The 19,251-nt window shown below is 41.9% G+C and overlaps 4 protein-coding genes across 5 annotated transcripts; 1 reads left to right on the top strand and 3 right to left on the bottom strand.

Moving 5' to 3' along the window:
- Window positions 1–3,431: 3,431 nt before the first annotated feature.
- LOC108032859 (stromal cell-derived factor 2) lies at window positions 3,432–4,719 on the bottom strand. The gene is made up of 2 exons (XM_017106860.3): window positions 4,514–4,719; window positions 3,432–4,375 (listed from the first exon to the last, which is right to left on the bottom strand). The coding sequence occupies exons 1-2, from the start codon at window positions 4,572–4,574 to the stop codon at window positions 3,786–3,788; spliced, it is 651 nt and encodes a 216-aa protein (XP_016962349.1). The 5' UTR covers window positions 4,575–4,719; the 3' UTR covers window positions 3,432–3,785.
- A 302-nt stretch (window positions 4,720–5,021) lies between these two features.
- Window positions 5,022–6,970, top strand: LOC108032932 (uncharacterized protein CG1161). The gene is made up of 5 exons (XM_017107002.3): window positions 5,022–5,200; window positions 5,266–5,495; window positions 5,913–6,021; window positions 6,081–6,206; window positions 6,510–6,970. The coding sequence occupies exons 1-5, from the start codon at window positions 5,132–5,134 to the stop codon at window positions 6,663–6,665; spliced, it is 690 nt and encodes a 229-aa protein (XP_016962491.1). The 5' UTR covers window positions 5,022–5,131; the 3' UTR covers window positions 6,666–6,970.
- Window positions 6,971–7,115: 145 nt separating this feature from the next.
- LOC108032931 (proteasome subunit beta type-4) lies at window positions 7,116–8,556 on the bottom strand. Its single transcript, XM_017107001.3, has 3 exons — window positions 8,294–8,556; window positions 7,731–8,232; window positions 7,116–7,389 (listed from the first exon to the last, which is right to left on the bottom strand). The coding sequence occupies exons 1-3, from the start codon at window positions 8,443–8,445 to the stop codon at window positions 7,237–7,239; spliced, it is 807 nt and encodes a 268-aa protein (XP_016962490.1). The 5' UTR covers window positions 8,446–8,556; the 3' UTR covers window positions 7,116–7,236.
- A 1,986-nt stretch (window positions 8,557–10,542) lies between these two features.
- On the bottom strand, window positions 10,543–18,282 carry LOC108032914 (ceramide kinase). 2 transcript variants are annotated; one of them, XM_017106978.3, is made up of 4 exons: window positions 17,899–18,282; window positions 11,318–13,090; window positions 11,027–11,232; window positions 10,543–10,966 (listed from the first exon to the last, which is right to left on the bottom strand). In XM_017106978.3, exons 2-4 carry the CDS (start codon window positions 13,043–13,045, stop codon window positions 10,837–10,839), a joined length of 2,064 nt encoding a protein of 687 aa, XP_016962467.1. In that variant the 5' UTR covers window positions 13,046–13,090; window positions 17,899–18,282; the 3' UTR covers window positions 10,543–10,836. The 2 variants fall into 2 exon arrangements, with proteins under 2 accessions (XP_016962467.1, XP_050744599.1); XM_050888642.1 differs by lacking the exon at window positions 17,899–18,282 and adding an exon at window positions 13,433–13,640.
- Window positions 18,283–19,251: the final 969 nt, after the last annotated feature.

Genomic DNA, 19,251 nt, shown 5'->3' on the forward strand with positions numbered 1-19,251 from the left:
CACTTGTCAGCGAGTTTTCCTAATTGCAGTCGTCCCAAGGCTTGAATTTCAGCGAGCTCGAATATCTCTTCGCAAGTAAGGCTGCGGATACAAAGGCTTCGAAGCAATGCTTCCTCCTTTGAGGAAAGGGCTTTAAAAGGAGTTGTAAAGGATCCTTCCGGATGGTCGGTGATAGTAAGGGTCTCAAGGAAATCTATCTCGACCAGGTAATACATATTTCTGGAAGAAATTACCTTCATTGCTTCTGTATCTTTAAAATAGGAAATCATACAAACAATATTCGTCAAGGATGAAACAGAAGCCGCATGAATATTCGCATGTTCTGGCAAAAATGAGAAACAGCGGCTTTTGTCTATCTTTTAAAGGAGCTGTTCTCTACTTCCTAATCCCTGGAAACGAAATGCTCCAGATAAATAAACCTTATCGATATTTGTGATTAGCCTTGTCTTCGTCATCACTTTTCTTATGGACTTCAGAGCATGGTGACGAGAAGACTCAAAATTATGTATATAATTAAGTGGCACTTTCAGTCTTTCAAGCTCCTTGGTTAGGTAATTGTAAAAGTTGTCACCGATAATATTCATATTTCATTTATTCATATTTTGTAAAAATCGGGCGAATATGTCCTATAGATGTCATAAGAACTTTAGTACATTTTATCTAAATGCTAGCGTTATTTGGAATTGAAAATAAGAAATAAGAAGTATCAATTCAAATTTATTTTTATTAATTTTTTTTAATGCGCGTGTAGGTATGCATAAAATTTCCTTTGACGCTTAAGGTTTGACAGTGCGCGGAAAATGGGTAAGGCCATGCTCCCACGTAGGCACCACACACACCATCGAGAGATCAAACAAACATTGAAACATTCAAACATTTGTGTCAATCTGTCAGTCACTCAGGCAGCAGGTCCTTCACTCAGTTGTTAACGCTTTTAAAGGTTTCCCGCCGACGACAAACAGAAATCGATACTACCTAACGGATGTCAGGTTTTTATTCTATATATAAAGCATATACCGCTACGATTATTCTACACATGTGCAATATACATAGAGAAAAACGAGGATCTAACACAAGAAGTATATCCTTTTTAGCACCCTAGGTTGAAACTATCCAGCTTACAATTATCATATTTTGGTTATTCAATGTTAATTATTAGAGAATTAATAGTTTTGATAAATCAAATGACACGGTTGAGTAGCACTCGCTGAGTGTAGCCCACCCTATAATTATTCCTCCTGCGCGATGAGTTCTGCTTATCAATGGTCACACAGGAAACACAATACAAAAAGGATACAATGAGTGTAAGGATATGCCGCTGCTCAACAATAGAGCACCGACAAGGGGCGCGAGCAGCAGGGGAACGAACATTTATGTATGACCGTGCCTGTTGTGCGGCGTTAACGCGTTAAACGTAAATCAATAAGCGCACAGAACGGAAATTTTGAACACATGTAAAAGATAATTGACGCGAAATTAAATTATATGTTTCCACAGCTTGTGACAATAATGTCGATACTATTAGAGGTATATTTAATTAAGGGATTCCTACAAGAGTAACACGTGTTCTGTATAATGGCATTAATTTGCCTTTACTTTAAAATCTACGTCCTTGATGACATTTTTTTCGATTGAATCCTCTTTCTTTGCACCTTGTTTCCTTTTCAATAACGTTGGCCAATACGGATTCGACATAAAATATAGATTATCAAGGAATTTAACGGATAATAAGAAGCTATTACCGGAGAACCGCGCCATCGGGCATTCATCGGATGCAACAACTAACGCTAGACAAGATCTTGGATGCATTTTATCAGAACCAATGTTATAACGAATATCTTGCCGCGAGGTGCATCAAAATAAATTAAATCAGAATCGGATACGAAAACGACCCTAAATCCATTACTGCGGAAGGAGATCTTTCCAACATATTCTGCCATGGCAACGCCGCTCATCAGAAGAACGCCCCAAGTATCCTTGTTTCCATTTCTTATTTGTTCAAAACGGTTACAAGGACAACCCGATTATGAGAATCCATAAATGACTGTGTGGGTTGGGCTGGGTTGGGTCTGGTAACATTTTGACCTTACTGGGCTAACAATCAGTTCGGGTTGCGCGGATGGAGAGGACGACGAGGATATGGCCAGGAGGATGAGCAGACAATGCGTTGACAATGCCCTAAACAAAAGAAACACAAAACAGACGAGCAGATAATGGACGTGACGATATTGGGCGGGGGAGCACTGGCAAAATGTATTTACATAGCTTATATGGGCGGGATAAGCTCCATTGTTTTAACCATGAAATCAAAACGATGCGAAACAGGGGGGAGATGTGCGGAATGCATCTGCACGAATGGTTCCCCGAGCTCCAAGAAATGAGCTCCAATATGGTGATACAATGAGTTTTCGATGAGAGTTCAAAGATATCAGTCCACTACGTACAAATATTTTGCCCTTTTTATAAAAAATATTTTAAGCAAGTCACCAACCAAAGACCATCGACGGGGACGGTAAAACCAAAACCAAAACCGTAACCAAACATTTTTGAGCATTCACTATACAAAGTGGGAGGCTTGATCGTTTATGAGGGCATATTTTGTAAAAAACGCCAGCTCTTTTAGGACAACAAAACTGACTAAAACCATTTCAATAATTCCAGGACCATAAAAATAACATGAACAAAACAGGAAATCTCACCATTCGTTAATAGTAGATCAAATCGGTATTTTGTATTCGGAGATAAATATTTATTCTTGATCAAGATCACTATCCGACCCCATTTTTCCATTTCATCGCATTTCAGACGGTGCCACGCCCGCTCTAACGTACACTGAAAGAGCCCATGTGGGCCTTTTTGGACTTTAAATAACTTATCTTATAAATTTTAAACTTTTTTTAAGTAGACATGCATTATTTTGGGGCTACAAGGCTGAATAAAACCATTCCACGACCCAAAAAAACCATTAACAAAACTGTAAATCTCACAATTCGTTAATCGTAGATCAATTCGTTAATTCTTGATCAGGATCCCTATCCGATTCGATTTTCCCATTTCAGCGCATTTCAGTGGGAGCCACGCCCACTCCAACGTACAGTGAGAGAACCCAAAAGAGCAGCCCAATTCAATTCCCTAACCGATGATGTAATTGCTTTAATCGGCCCGTTAGTTAATAAGTTCAGGATTGTAATCACCTTTAGGTGGCGACCCGCGATCTTGGAAAAGCTATCTATTCTGCTTGGTTACCCCATCTCCCTTCCGCTTGCTCAAGCTGACCAACAAGTATCTCATAGTCGAGGCAATCGATTACAGCGTTACTTGCCTTCATTTACTATCAAAAGGAATGGCAACGACTACATTAGAGTTAATTAGTTGAATTATAGTTACTCAATACTATTATTACTCTAGAGTCATAGCTTATCATTAACAGGTAAATTTAAAAAATTGTTTATTCGCTTTGAAAAGAGACTTGTTATACGCCCACTATAAAATATTAAAATCTAGTCCGAAACCCTGGAAAAGGCGAGTTTTGAGAGCACCGGCCACCAGGAATTCACTAGTAAATAAAGCCTACCAGATGTTTCCTTTGACAAGGGCCACATATAACCGTTCTTAAGAACATTGAGCTCAGATTTTCCCTGAATTTAAATAATTTTAATTTGTTGGATTGCCTTGAGGGTCTAATATAAAATGAACTCGCCATGCAATGGCTTTACATACAAATTCAACTAAATTATAAATTACAGAACTAATAGTAGTACAGCAGTCGAGGTGCTTTATCTCCACTACAGCTCCGAGTGGGCGTACTCCTCGTGCGTTGAGCTCTTCTCCTTCGGCACAATAAAGAGGCCCTCCGCCGTGGTCCAGCGCGTTCCGTGCTGCTGCTTGTGCACGCCCACGATCTCCATTTGACCGGAGATTGGTCTACCGTAGGAGCGCCCGGACATGGCCAGGTACATGCCAGTGTCGATGTGGCGCAGTCTGACGTGGGCACTCCGCATCCAGCTGTCGTTGGAGCAGACCACCTCCCAGTGGTCGCCGGTGTCCCCGAGTCCATCGGTTCCGTAGGCGGACACCTCCTGCTCGCCGGAGAGCGGTGATGAGAAGTGATGCGAGTGCAGGTTCTTCTTGGTGGTCAGATGCTCCAGGCGCACGGTGGATCCGCAAGCGATAGGCTCGCCTCGTTCGCACAGCTCGCCGGTCTGGGCTTTGACCACCCAGTGGCTATTCACGTCCTCCTTCTGCTCCACTCCCGTCACCGACTGCTGGCCGGATCCGGACCCGTACTTAACGTCATGGGAGTGCAGACGGAAGGAGTAGTCTGAGTTGAGGAGCTTCAGGATGGAGCCGCAGGTGACCACGTTCGAGTCCGTGGCTTTTTCCGGAGTAGGGAAGATATGGAAAGAGATAAACATTAATACTGCCGATTGTGGAGTGTCCGGGGTCGAAAAGAGTGGCGTGGCCAATCACAGAAGCCCACATAGACGCGAGTTTAACCGGGGTCGAAACTTACCGGCACCGCTGGAGAGGCTGCTGACCAGCGCCAGTCCCACAAGAAGTAGTCCGTGCTGCATCGCTTCCTGCCTGAGTTAACTTAGCCCGACCTGGATATTTAAGTCAGCCAAGCTGTGCCGGCAATTACGAATAAAATTTGCGTTGAACCACGCAAACAACTCGATTTCGGGGACAGGTCCGGTGTGACCATCCGTTGGGAAATCAACCTTACCGGTTCTCCCAAAAAATACTAAACTCAAAATACATTCCTTTTCTATAACAGTCCCGAAAATATGTGGCCCTAAAAATTGGTCCTGTAAGGTCCTGTAATCCTGTAAAAAGCCCAATTTTTACCATAAATTATATTAAAGCTTAAAATTTCAAAAATTCTAGAAAACCTTCCAAATTTAAAAGTTTTATTTATACTACTAAAAGTAAATTTATTTGCCCCCATAGAAAAAGTAGAATACACTACAGTATTTGAGTACCGTTAATATTAGCGAAGCCAAGAACTAGTTCCGAGAACTGTTATTGCTACGCACTTATCAAGAGCGGTCACACTGCGAATTCGCAAGAGAATATTTTCTCCAAATAAAAGGGAAGAAAAGTGAGGAAAATTGAAATCAAAGAAAAATTAATGGCACACAAGCGTCTGTTCGTCTACGCTGTGCTACTGGCGATATGTTATTTGGTTGGCGTGACATGGGTGAGTCCCCCGATTAGTCAGATCACGTGACTGGTCCACTAATGCGTCCCAAAAAATCAACAAAGGCTGAGACTGCAGCGCAATCGTCGCCAGTGATTGGCAGCAGCAACAACAATGCCAGCCACCCGAGCGCTCCAGTAGCTGCAGCCGCGCCAGCAGCACCTGCCAAGCAAACGGGGGCCACTCCGCCACCCAGTGTGGCGCCTCCGCCCAATGTCGTCGGCAAGACGGTGGACAATGCTCCCGGCCAGAGCCCTTCCAATTCCAGCAGCTCAACAGCGCCATCTACCGAGTGGTAAGTGCCAGAGTGCCGTTTTCATCATTAAATCAAATATAAATAAAAATATAGTATTTATCAAATACATAGATAAAAAAGAACCCAATTTGTTTACCCCATATGGGCCTTTTGGGACTTTCAATAACTTATCTTATAAATTTAAAAAAACATTTTCAGTAGACATGCATTTGCGTGTTGGCATTTACATGCATTAACATTTGCTCGTTTTTCAAATGTTTTATAGGATAACTAAAATTTAATTTAAAAATTTAAATTACAAAAACGAAAAAAATTTATTAAAACCTTAAAAAAGAAATTTTAAAAAACCTTAAAAAAGAAGATATTTTGTGATTTTACAAAAAAAAGGCTTGCCGAACCCTTCTTTTGACTGGTTTTGATAAGATAATTATCTTTCTTTATGCATTGCTCTTTTAGCGTTTGTGCTGGTGCCCTGCTGCCACGTTTGGATGCTAATGGCAAGGAATTGCCCATCTGCGCCGAGTGCAAATGCTCCCATGTGGCGAGAAATACGACACTTATCAAGGTTAAACAGGCTTTTGTTTTGAAGCTTTCGGTACTTAACCCAGTCTCTCGCATTTCTAGGTCGTGGTCATCATTGTGATTTGGATCATCTCCATTTTAGTGATATACATGCTCTTCCTGATGTGCCTGGACCCGTTGCTGAACAAGCGAGTGAAGGCGAACTACCAGGAGCACACCAACGAAGATGTACATAACAAGCATTCTAGATACAAGGGCATTCAATATAGCCTCCTAGTTACAGCCCAAGGCGAAGATGATGAGGCAGACGATGTTGACGCCGATGCGGCTCAACTAGTTGGCAATAAAGAAGCACCACTCTTTTGAATAGATTTTAATTTCCACAACCCTCTTTGTTTCATTTTTCGTTTGCGATATTATTGAGTTTTTAACCCACACCACCCGTCTGAAGGGACACTCACCACTAACCACATTTCAATCGAGGTTTTAGAACATCCCAACTAAATCGAAATTTTCCCCCTTTCTAACCAGGACGAGCCGACGCCGCCAATGCCCTCCGTGAACAACCAGGAACTCAGCGCCAGAGCCAATGTCCTTAATCGCGTGGGCCACCAGCAGGACAAGTGGAAGCGACAAGTGCGCGAGCAGAGACGCCACATATACGACAGACACACCATGCTGAATTAAAGACGGGCGATGTGGAGCCGGAGGAGATTAGAAGAAGCATGGGCGACTTAAGACACGTATTCCAAGCAGTTATCTTCTCAAAAATTTCGTTTTTGGATCAAATTTAATATATACTTAGAAAATTATTATATTAATTAAATTATGTAACCAAAAAGAGATTGGTAGTACGTTTTCATACTAATCTGGAAATTAAATTATATTGGGGGAAAGACCTATGCACTAAAGGACTCGCCAGTGGACATCAACATGGTTATCCCTTTTTGTTAAAAATGTATTATTTTAAATAAAATGTAAAACCAATTACATTATTATTATTTTATTTGGGGGAATGCTTATACATTTAAAATTATCTTACATCTCATTGTGAACAAACTTCTCCAATCTTGACAATGAGTAGAAATTAAATGGAGTCCAAACGCAATCCGTGCAAAAGCCCAATAGAAGAAAACATTTTATACTTAGCCACATTTATTTTTAATAAATCATGTAGACGTATCCTTGAAGAACTGATTTTAATGCTTACAAAGCCGCCGAGATAAACCTAAACTACTTCCATTTAGGATCGCAAACTCTAGTATCCCTTGATAGTTTCGGCGAACGTCCAGTTTTCATTAACCTGGAATGGACCTTCAACACCACATCCGTTGACGCTGCACACGCCCACCGTGTACTGGGAAATGTTACGGGTATCACGGTAGAACAGCACCTCCATGCACGTGCGGATCTAAAATCAAAGGAAAATATGTTAGATGGTTTGACAATTAAACATCACTCTAAAATTGAGCTAAGCTTTACACGTAATTATTATAAACATATATAAATGCATTTTTTTTTGTTTTGAAGATTCAGTAATACTCGAACTACAACTATTATAAACTAAACAACAAAAAACACAAATAACACATTCAAATGCCTGATTTTTCAAAATTATCGTGATTAGTCGGATAATATAACTAAATGTGAGATTTCTTTAAATGCAAAAATAACTATACGTTCCTATACCATAACTTTTGTTTGCACTAATGCTCTGTAATGAATTCACCTTTGCAGTACAAAAATACATACCAATTCGGAAGCCTCCACGGCGGTGAAGTCCCTGTCCTTGGGCTTCTTCTCACGCACCAGTGGAATGGCCAGATGACGGGCAAAGCCGGTGGCCACCACATAGTCCTCGTGCGAGCGTCCGCGGAGATCCACATTGGCCAGGTAGGGAGTGCCGTCGGTATCTACGCCTCCCACGACCACGTCGATGTAGAGGGGATTCATGCGTGAGCGACGGTTGTAGAGCACTCGGGTCATCCAGCTGGCCAGCGACTTAGGCTTCATCTCGATGTTGTCGTCGCAGCACTGGTCCTCGATCATCTTCTGGTCGATGCTGCGCTTAATGGACTGGATGTCGGCGAAGTCCCCACTGCCTCCGAGCAGTATGTTCTTGTTGATCTTGAAGACGCGCTCGATGTTCTGGTAGCGGGCCAGAGATCCGTAGGAGACCAGGGTATCGGCGGCGAGCATCACGCCGCCGTCGAAGCGAATGCCCAAAACGGAAGAGCCCGTGGTGATGGCAGCTCTGCGGATAAAGGTAAGGGTTAAAACTGAGGCAAAATCAGGATTCTATTCCCAATTCCTACGTGCTGTGCTTGGTTCCATAGGGTCCCGCTGTGGTCAGCTCACGGGGCAGCTGCTGAATAGGCGCCTGGCCGCCCGTGAAGTTGTAGAACTCGCCGGGAGCTGGTCCATTCTGCCACAGGGGCTGTGCCAGGCAGTTGTAGTTGTTCAACATGGTAATTTATTCGGTCAGGAGACTGAGTTAAGGCAAAACGATAGGTTGTTTGTCGCTACCGGAGAATGACGGGCACAAATAAAAAGGCTCAGTCAGCGCAGTGTGGACAGACTTCCTGCGCCGGCAAAAGCCACAGTACGCGAGCATTAGCTGAAAATACCAAATGTACCGAAAAAGTTTATTATGTATTGCTGGTCACACTCTTTAATTAGTTTAATTTAATTTAGCTAGGTAAACATATTAGGTGTAAATCAAAATGAACATTTCGCTTTGTAATTAGGAATTTTTAAGTTAAATTTAAGTAATATTTTTTACTAACGAAAAGTAATTATCATAATTAATTATTTGTTATACCCCTGCAAAGGGGATAATAATTTCAGTCAAAAGCTTGCTTCGGCAAGCCGAAGTTTGTATACCCTTGCACTTAAATGAAAATAATCAACGTTAATAACATCATTTGAAATTTTTAAAGATTATGGCTGCCTTCAGTGATATTAAATAAAAAATGAATTCAAAATTTCTCTAAAATTTTTCCTTGACAACTATTTGTTAAAGTCGTCCTATTTTTACTTATTTTAATTCCAAATTCCTAAAAAAAATAATGAATTATATTCCCAATAGAATTATAGAATAATATGTCAAAAAACATTATTAAACACATGTTTCATATTATTTTCTCACCCGTTTTCCAATCCTTTTTATAACAGCTATATGATATAGTGGTCCGATTTTGATAAAATTAAGTTCAAAATTCAGTACGAATTAAAAAATGTTATTACCAAGCGGAGGAGGTTATATGTTAAAAAACACCAAATATGTATATAATTTTTTCATATTACTTTCCCACCAATTTTCTGATTCGTATGGCAGCTGATATAGTCGTCTGATTTTGATAAAATTTAATTCGAAATTCAAAACTAATTTAAAAATGTTATTTCCAAGCGTAGGAGGGTATATGTTAAAAAACACGAAAGTTAAATAAAAAAAATACTATAATTAAAACAAGGAAGAACGCTATACTCGAGTGCCTCGACTATCAGATACCTGTTACTCAGCTTGAGGAATCAAAATAAAAATGGAAATATATAAGCAGCAAATAAATATTGAATAGCGCCACCTACCGGATATTTTGGTATTTGTTATGTGGGCGGCAGACAGTTTTAAGCTTTTTAACTCCTTGGGGGCGTTAGAGTGGGCGTGGCAAACATTTTTTAAGGTCAATCGAAAGGTTTCTAGAATGACAATTGTCGCCACCAGAGTTTTGGGCGGCTTGTGGGCGTTAGAGTGGGCGTGGCACATTTTTTTGGGTCAATCGATAGGTGTTGATGAGACAAATACATATCAGCAAAATTTTTTTCCTATCATAAAAACTGTAGGCGATACAGTGTGCGAGGCGTTTGCGCTGCGTAGGAAGCATGCAGGAATCTGCATGCCAAGCTTGACTGGCCCAGCTCTTAGTTTCCGAGATCTCAGCGTTCATACGGACAGACAGACGGACGGACATGGCTTGATCGACTCGGCTAGTGATCCTGATAAAGAATATATATACTTTATGGGGTCGAAAACACTTACATGTACCTGTTACATACTTTCTGACTAATCTGGTATACCCTTTTACTCTACGAGTAACGGGAATAAAAATTTATGTCTGGTGTTTTTTAACATATTACCTCCTACACTGGGAAGTAACGAGTTCCGAATTTCGAGTTAAATTTGATCAAAATCGGACGACTATATAATATACTTAGCTGCCATACAAACTATCGGAAAATTGGTAAGAAAATAAAGTGAAATAAATTATTGCTTCGGTTTTTTTTGACAAATATTATAATATTGGGAAAATCATTTTTTATATTTTTAAGAATTTTGAATTAAATTAAATTACTGAAGCTAGCAACAATCCTTAAAATATTAACAAGGTGTTACTTAGGTTGATTATTTCCTATAACTGCAAGGGCATACAAACTTTGGCTTGCCGATGGAAAATTAAAAGAGAAAAAGTTTTACTTTGTAGCACGTAGGAATTTTTCATTTTGAAACCTCAATGAAAGGCATCATAATTCAAGTCAAAATCATTTTTAAAATGAAACTCGGAGGTTGAATACATATAGACACATCTTTTATTGCCAGTATACCAGTACACAATTTGTAAATATATAGGTATGTGAATAATGCACGTTTTCCGAGGGGAATGTTTCGGTTTGCTTTCGCATCTTTTAGATGCCATAATACAGTCGATAATATCAGTTGCTTTATTGAGCTATGCTAAAAACAATGAGGGGGAGACCCGCTCTTTAACGCGATACGAATACGAATAAGGATACCCTACGCAAAACTACGAGCTACTTGTCACGGCCAATGATTAATGCTATTTCTATGCGGTTAAAGCTTCTAGTCCTTGCAGCAGCAATAGACATTATCGCTGGAGCTAGCAGGGGTCGTAGGCGTGGTACCCCCCTTGAGGGGCTTGGTGTAGTAATGGGGACCACGCATGAAGACGTCGATGAGCTGACAGTGTGATCTGTAAAAGGCGAGTCAGTAAATGAGTGATTCACACAGGTTAAAGGTATAATTAACTCACCTCATGCTAATGTCCAAGTCGGTAACCACTTCGCCATCGCAATTCCAGCTAGAAAACTCTGTTGAGGAGTTGGAGTTGGCCATCTCTCCTTGTGGGGAAATTGGCTGGCAAGACCCTGCTAAACTGTAGTCCTCATCGCCGGCGGCAGAAAACGTTCTGAAGCGGAATTCTCTGGTACGATAGACCTCCACAAACGGCAGATTGCGCTGGAATAGGGAATAAAATAATATATATTTTGTAGCGTTCAAATAATATTTAATAAGTGATTATTTTAACGTAACAGGTACTCACAATATCACCGCTCCTGCCCGCTGTGTTGAGCAGGAAACGCACATTGTTGAGCAGCGAGGTCTTTTTGACCAGAATAAGATCCAGGCAACCATCACCCAGGTGACTGTAGCGAGAGATGCCATTGGGACTCCTGGCGCAAGCGCACGTGATGTTCGCTCCGCAGATCATAAAGAAGTTACCTCGCACCACCTTCCACTGATCGTTTCCGAGGTTTCTCATTGACGAAACAGAGCCAGAAGGCAACTGAAGGTTTTCTGGTCGTGGACGGGGTCTTAACAGAGTAGCCTCACTGGGGTTTAGATGGGAGTCCTCTGGTTCTCCTCGATGAATCCGTTCTGCCTCTCTTGATTCTTCCTGAATGAACAGAGAAGATCGCTGCTCCTGTATGCTGCTAGCAAAGCTACAGCGCTGGCAATTGGCATAGCAAACGGAGGGCACCGACTCACCCAGTGAGCACACGCTGTCCGGACTCTGCGGGACCTCTTCTAGGGGCGTGGTCAGCAGTAGATCGGGCTCTTCCAGCATCCTCAACTCCGCGTCGTAGCCACGATTACTTAGAAAAGCTTTGACGCCACTGTACTCGTAGCGCCGCGGTCCCATCCAGCGGTAGTTCTCACTTTGGGCGGCCACATCTCCCAGGTAGCCGTAGCTCAAAACACTGGCGCAAAACCTGAGCAGGGTCTGACCATTGCTAACACTGCACACATCCAGGCCACGGTGCTGGCCCAGAATCACATGGATGGCCGCTGTCCTCACATCCGCCGTGCCATGCATACTGTAAGCAATGGTGTCGGTGCTGCCGGCGGGGATTACGCCCACTGGCAGAGCCGGTCTTGGAATGTAGGGTGGGCGCTGTTCGTCCAATCCCAGATCCCGCATCTGCCGGAATATCAGTCCGTTGATCACCTCCGCCACGGTTCCGTCGCCTCCGACACAGCAAACCGCATCGTATACTCCGAGGTCGTGGCTCAGCAGTATGTCCTTCACTTGGTTTGCCCTTTGGGTGGTGATGCAGGTGGCATCCACTCCAGCGAGTTGGAAAATGGGTCTTACATGGCGCTCGTAGGTCTGGGCTCCCGCTTTACGACCTCCATAGGGGTTTATAAAAACCAAAAGCCGACGTACTCGCATTCGAGTAGGCGAGGAGCTCTGGAGCCGGATTTGCAGCTCCTGATCCCACTGCCTTACAATGTAGGGATCTGAGTTGAAGAAGGTGAGTCTCCTCAGCTCCCAGCGATTGCAGTCCGTTTGGGATTTGGTCAGCCTCATGGCATAGTTAATGGTCAGGTACTGACTGGTAGGCTTTCCGGGCGCACCGTCGCCACTGCAGCTGGAACTGCGTTCAGAGCCTGGCGGTGTTGGAGGTTTGAGGGAGCTTGCCTTTGTGTCCCCGCTCCTAATGCTGATTACATCGTCCAGGTGGAGCACATGACTTTGTGGCCCGTAGGAGGATATACCCCCAGGCTGGCAAGGCGGGTCAGGTGGCAAAGGAGCCTTGGTCTCGTTGTTATGAACCGACTGCTTGATCTTCTGCAGACGCTCCCACACCAACTGCTGCCCATGGAGCAGGACCCGGTAGCTCTTCTTCTTCAGCTGGAAATTGTTCAGCAAGACATCGTGGGCGGAGGTGGAGCAGGGAGTGAATTTGGATGCACTCGTGGAGGTGACGGGAGCCACAAAGTCAGCGGCCGAGGTGGACGACCCCCCTGGCTGCTTCGTCTGCGTCATCTCGACTGGCCGTTGTCTCCCTCAACGTCGTCAGCTTTGTCGGCACTATGCGAAGAAAACAGGTTTTAATTAGGAATACAGTGAAGCTTAAAAAATTAAACTCGAAAATGTAGGACTTGGTTTGGAATACATAATATTACAAAGATATATTAATTGTAAAATATTAAATACTACGAAATATGCGGTATAAGAAACAAAAGCAGAATTATTTAAAATACCATGAATGAGTTTTACACATATTTTAAAATAGGTTATTGACTTTGTTTAAACGAGTTTGATATTGAATGTATCATATTTTTTAAATCCTACTTCTTTGGATGCAGTGAACGTATTTATACAGTCCTAATGGAAAATTAACTTTAAAAAATCCAACTGTATTTAAAATACCAGTGAGAAAGGGTCGGCTGGAAAAGGAAGATAGTCAGGTATTGTTGGTACTCATCGAAACAAATCTGAGTTACGGCGCTCCATTCTCTTTCCGTTTAATGTTCGCCCTTTGTGACTCTTGCAATTTACGTAAGCCCCTCAACTCTTAATTACTTACTGAGAGGTGTCGATAATGAAAATGGGACGGAAAAGGCAGAGGGGACTGGGAACAGAGGTGACTCAATCAACTCTGGGGAGACATTTTCAAATCTTTCACCTGGTGGCTTTTGTCATTAGCATGGGCACAATTTGTCAATGAAAACTCTGGAGAGGCGGAAAAATAAAGTATTTTCTAAAAGTGATTACATAAGTTAATGGTTCCATTGATCGTGAAGTCCCCCATTAGGACATTAGTATATTGTTTATTTGTTAAACAAAATGTATAAACTTTAAAAAACATTTTGAAAACGATGTTTAGCCATCATAAATTCTTGCGCGTTTTGCCATGCCTATGATTCAGTTTAGAAATTATCGCAACGAATTATATTCGTCAGTAACTACGATAAGCTTATCGTGAATATAATTATTTCGTCATAAACAAATTTAACTTATATTTAAAGGCTTGGTTATTTTTAACTAGTTTTTATGGTTCAACAACTGAATACAGCTCCCATACACCTAACTAACCTGGGACATGTTCATAAAAGTAGGGCACGAGTTCGTAATAAACCTAAAATTTTTGATTTTATCGTGCGATTCGGTTTCCCTTTGTTACCAGCTTATCGGTCACAAAAAATTGCACATTCGCAGAAGTTGTTCGCAAGAGTTAATGTACATAATTGGCTCGATTCGTGTTCATAGCTCGCCGAACTGAACAGTCGGGAGAACTGCGCACATGTAAAAGAAACTGGTTTACATTGTGTGCCACTCAATGGAAAGGGAAGACCGAAAATACAATGCAGTAAGTTCCAGCCAAAATGAGTTGAATGACCTCTTGGTTGCAGTTTTAAGGGTCGGCCTGGAAAAGGCATTCAAAATGTATGGGTAAGACAAAGAACATTAAAAAGATCGCAGCAGTAACGGCTATGATAATACCTTTTGAACCACTTTAAAGTTGCAGTCTGAATCATAGTTCGCTTGACCAGAACCAAACAGGTTCCGCATTCAATTCATGTTCGGATCGTAAACTTTATGGCTGCTCATTCACTAGCTATAAACAATTGCTTGGAATCGGCCAAAGAGAAAGAGAACAAATATGTTCTCGGATAAACATTTAGTAGGTACCGAAGTTCTTTAAACTACACCGCCAACAGTGGACCGCCGTATTTCACATTCGAAGAGGCCAAAGCAAACACAGTCGTATGTGCCAGCAAAAATATGCAAATAATTTGAGAAGTGTTCAGGGCTTAGTTAGTTGGCTAACAAGGCAAACCTTTTGTTGCTAATTAGAGAGTCGCACACTCTCGAGTGCCAGAAAGCAGAACGCGCCTCAACAAAGCCCGTCTCACTCGGCGTATGAGCAACGAAGCTCCTCAAGGTTACGACGAACGACGGCACCCAAGACCGCAAAAAATCTGTTTTAGAATCGCCCCGGACTCGGAGACATAAGCTTACGGGGGAAGCTGTGTTCGAGTTCCGAGCCGCTTGGAAACGAGTTCTCCCCACTCGAGTTGCGTGCAGCCGGTGACCTTCGCCTTGAATCGGTCGAGCAATCTTGGCCGGACTGCAATAACCGGCTGCTGGTTGAGGCATATCATTAAGACAACCTCGGACCTTGTCCACGTTTGCACCTGAACTTCAAGCCGCTTAGGCGCATTTCCTGGCTTTATATCTTGACATTGGCCGAGGAGAGCCCCTGTAAGATCTGCTAATGGCCAGGCAAATATTAGGGATAAGTGTGTGTTATTGTTGATTTTCAGCTGGCATGTCAACGAAACACGATAGCAAAGGTCCATAGTGCTTAGCTTTAATAATATATTAGCTCTTTGTCACTGAGAATTATTGCGATGAGCAATAATAGCCTCCATTATAAACATTATTATTCAAATTTTGGGCTAATTGTTTTATCTTTCCATGGCTACTGGTTAATTGCATTTGTTAAATATATATGAGGTCTGGCAATAACTTTATAAATTTGAAATTATGTAGCCCACGAGCTGTTATACTTAGATCATTAGAAATTTGGCACACGTTCGCCCTACAAGTAATTGCACCACCCAAATATAGAATGCCCTACTCGTTGCCTTTTCGGTGCCAAAAAGTAATTATCTTTTAATATTACGTTTTCATTCAAATTGGATACGTTCTTTATAAATAAGCACAGCACCAACAAACCAGAATACCAATAAAATAAATATTTATTCACCTCCCACTCCTGCGCACAATTCAATCATAAAAGGAATGAAGAGAACACAAATGTAGTCCCCTCGTGAAATGTGTTGCTATATATACACTCAAAGTAAATTAAATAAAATATGTATATTACCAAGGAAGTCCCTGCAAATGAGGGCCTAAAAAGAAACGGAACCAGGTAATTTCTCATTTATGAACGACGATTGAAACAATTTCCCAGTGGAGTTACTTTTATAAAATGTTTATAGTTGTTCATATAGTAGGAACTACAAACAGGCCTTTTGGCTTTTCATTGATAATTACTGCCAATTATTTAGACACTGCTAATTAGCGAACATGCAAGTGATCTGTTGGGATAAACTGGAACTCAAAATGTGCTAAGCGAACAAAACAATACAAAAGATAGCACATACAAAGTATTTAACATTTTGCTAAGCGTAACGATTATTATATGTGCCTTTTTCGCGCAGAACCATTCGTTTTTGCTGTTTAATCTGTACTCGCCTATCAGTATCTCAAACAATAACAATAGAGTGCTTTAGTACCCTATGTATCAGTAATCTCAGAAATTGTGTGGGTTGCATGACACGTAAGACCGTATAAGACACATATATACATATGGTATATGGGTGATAAGATCGATGACATAAAGTTCAGCTTAAAGGGCACATGGCTGGCTAAAATGAATGCTTCGTCAGCATTAGAAACACGGATGAAACTCAATATGCAAATATGCGAAACAACTGCAAAATATTTTTGTGTAGAAGCTTAGGGCTGGAATAGTTGATCGAAATTTTTTGTCAGAACTTTTGTGCCCAATCGATAGTTAATATATGAGGTGCTTTACCATTAAGTTCAGATAACCTTACATTTCTCTGACTCACTCCAATATTAGAGCGCATGACAGCAGTAATTATTTAACAAAGCGAAGAAGTTAGTACATGTGGTTCGACCTAAGACAATGCCAAGAAAAAACAACCTCAGAGCGGAAATGTGTGCTGTATCAAACGAAATTGCTGATAAGAAAACGGGGTAGATGAAAACCAAATATACATGGCAAATTTATTAATATAACAAGCTCGTTTAACTAGGTTTAGTGTTATTGTGTAGCCAGTATAACTTCATAACGACACTAACCCATCCTGGTTTCACCCTTTGTGACATTATTTAGTCTTGACCCGCTTTACCGCAGCCATAGATCAACGCACGTCTGACCTTTTCGACGGTACACGCAAGTAACAGTGAAATAGAGCCACACAAAATCATAAACATCTCGGGGAGGCTCCCTCTGACATGTTAGAGGGCATTAATCAGTGCTTTAAAGCGCCGGCCCGCAAGAAAACTCACCTAATTCGTAGCTCAAAAAGATTTTCGAATTATAATTATACAAAAATATAAATATTTAAAACATAACATTAAGATCTGAGAATAGTGTCCACCCTAATATCACAGTTTTTGCAATAATCACAATAATGGGACTGTCGTTTATATAACACAACATTTTTCCTCAGTAAAAGGGTTCTGTTGAACTTATGCCCAAACTCTGACTTGGTTTATTTTTCAGATACAAGGTCGAATGGATTAATGAGTAATTGCACAACCGAAATATTTTACGTTTTGCTTAATTCTGAGCTTCGGTTGTTCACTGCACATTGTTCATTTCAAAATGCTTAATTCAATAGATTCAGGTCCGTATAGAGACTTGGAGCTGACGTGCGGGCGGATAGCGAGTGTTTTGGAATTCTACTGCCCAGATAGCCCTTATGGAGTGCGCAGTACTGCGGAGTCGGTACTGTGGGTGGCCCTTCGCACCCAAAACAATGACAGTCTCGGGTCGCCTGCCCTGGCGTAGCAGTAGTGCGTCAGAAGGGGACGGAGCGAGTGGGGAGACAGGGACAGCTGGCATCTCCATACTACTGGTGCCGTTATCAGAACAAAATACAGCTGTGGAGGCAGCAACAACTCAGCTGGGAACCCGCGCACGCACACAGATCCGAGGGTGTGCGCTGGTATGCGTGTGTCTGGCTTGAAATTCTGCCTCTATTCCAACTCAAGTGCTGGTGTACTAGTGCCCTATTCTAGTTCTTCCAGTTGGAGTGCCGGTCTCCGACTCGTCGATCTGGTTGGAAACTCACCTAGTAGACAGGTAGGTCCGTTTATCCATACAAGTACTGCTGCACTCAGGTTGCAGTTGCACGGCTTTTCCTTGGCTGGTTGGGAAATCAAGAAAACTCGATTCGGATACGCATTGCAGTTTCGCACACTTGCACCTAGCCTGCACACAAGCAATTCAGAAAATAGCGGTATGGAGTTAACGGCGTTCCGACATTTCCCAGAGCTCTGGCACTGTCACCGCCACGCTTTTAACCCCTTTTTCGCGGAGCGGAGGCAACACAAAGAATTTGCGAGAACAATTAGGAATGCACTTCCGTGGCCGTTACAAAAACACAGCGCGAAGCAGAGATACGTCCGAACCGCTCGCCTGAAAAAAAAACATGAGCCCAGTGTTACCAGATGTGGACTAGACTAGGTAGGACCGCTGACGCTCTCTCGCAGCTGCGCGGATTTTCGGAGAGAAAGAGCAAAAAACTTGTATCTCGCTTAACGGTTTCTTGAGTTTGAGCGTAAACTTAAAAATACTGAAAAAATATGGCCATCAAATAAGAGGGGTCGGCTTGCATTTGCTTTCATTTTTATATTTTTTTTCACACTTCTTCTAGAACACAGCCACAGGCTGCAGTCAACGCTTAGTTTGGTATTTTATAGTATTTCCTTGGCTCATCTAAATACCGCGCTGAACGCGGCTGAGTTCCACTAGTCGAAAAATATTATTCTTTTCAGTGGGACCGACTATTTTAAATTTGACCCGCAAAGCATATAGCATGGTCTTACTGTCAAGCCGCGAAAAATTGGTGTAATTTAATTATTTGTGTTAATAAGAAGTTTGAGGCACCATCGTCTCCGTGCCATCTGCAGTGTACTTCCGATTCCCAATATGGCAACATGGACTTTTAAGGGAGTTGAAGCAGGGCACGGATTTGTACCGCTGATGCTGCAGGAAGACGCCCAGCATTTTAGCAAGACTGGTAGCTGCTCCGACCCCCTAAAGACGACTTTGCCGAGTTTTTTGTGTTTTTTCTTCCCTTTTTTTTAAATTTTGGTTTGCGGCGTTGCGCAGCTCAGCGTCGTGCAGCCACGCGCCGCACCGCTCTTGTGTGCGCAGACCTTTAGGCCTAGTACTTAACTCAACAAAAATTGTTCCAAAAATACTACTTTTAGACCATTATTTCTTCAGTGTTGATTAATGAGTTAACATGTGCGTTTAAATATACGGTCACGGTTAAATATAAACAAAAAAATGTAAACGACAAATAAAATTGATATTTTTTTGTTTTTTTACTAAACTAAATCATACAGTTTGTCAATTGATGTCACTTTCAATCGTAACGTTACCCAGTCCTCAATAAACTCCAAGATATCACGTATTA

The sequence above is a fragment of the Drosophila biarmipes genome, chromosome 3R (assembly GCF_025231255.1).
Source record: "Drosophila biarmipes strain raj3 chromosome 3R, RU_DBia_V1.1, whole genome shotgun sequence".
NCBI lineage: Eukaryota > Metazoa > Arthropoda > Insecta > Diptera > Drosophilidae > Drosophila > Drosophila biarmipes.

Coding starts and splice junctions, on each gene's coding strand:
- LOC108032914 (XM_017106978.3), bottom strand. CDS start 13,045: ATGACGCAGACGAAGCAGCCAGGGGGGTCGTCCACCTCGGCCGCTGAC. Junction 11,233..11,317: donor CGGGCAGGAGCGGTGATATT/GTGAGTACCTGT, acceptor TCCCTATTCCAG/CGCAATCTGCCGTTTGTGGA. Junction 10,967..11,026: donor GACTTGGACATTAGCATGAG/GTGAGTTAATTA, acceptor CGCCTTTTACAG/ATCACACTGTCAGCTCATCG.
- LOC108032932 (XM_017107002.3), top strand. CDS start 5,132: ATGGCACACAAGCGTCTGTTCGTCTACGCTGTGCTACTGGCGATATGT. Junction 6,022..6,080: donor GAAATACGACACTTATCAAG/GTTAAACAGGCT, acceptor TCGCATTTCTAG/GTCGTGGTCATCATTGTGAT. Junction 6,207..6,509: donor AGGAGCACACCAACGAAGAT/GTACATAACAAG, acceptor CTTTCTAACCAG/GACGAGCCGACGCCGCCAAT.
- LOC108032859 (XM_017106860.3), bottom strand. CDS start 4,574: ATGCAGCACGGACTACTTCTTGTGGGACTGGCGCTGGTCAGCAGCCTC. Junction 4,376..4,513: donor CAGCCTCTCCAGCGGTGCCG/GTAAGTTTCGAC, acceptor CTCCGGAAAAAG/CCACGGACTCGAACGTGGTC.
- LOC108032931 (XM_017107001.3), bottom strand. CDS start 8,445: ATGTTGAACAACTACAACTGCCTGGCACAGCCCCTGTGGCAGAATGGA. Junction 8,233..8,293: donor TATGGAACCAAGCACAGCAC/GTAGGAATTGGG, acceptor CTTTATCCGCAG/AGCTGCCATCACCACGGGCT. Junction 7,390..7,730: donor CCGTGGAGGCTTCCGAATTG/GTATGTATTTTT, acceptor CTTTGATTTTAG/ATCCGCACGTGCATGGAGGT.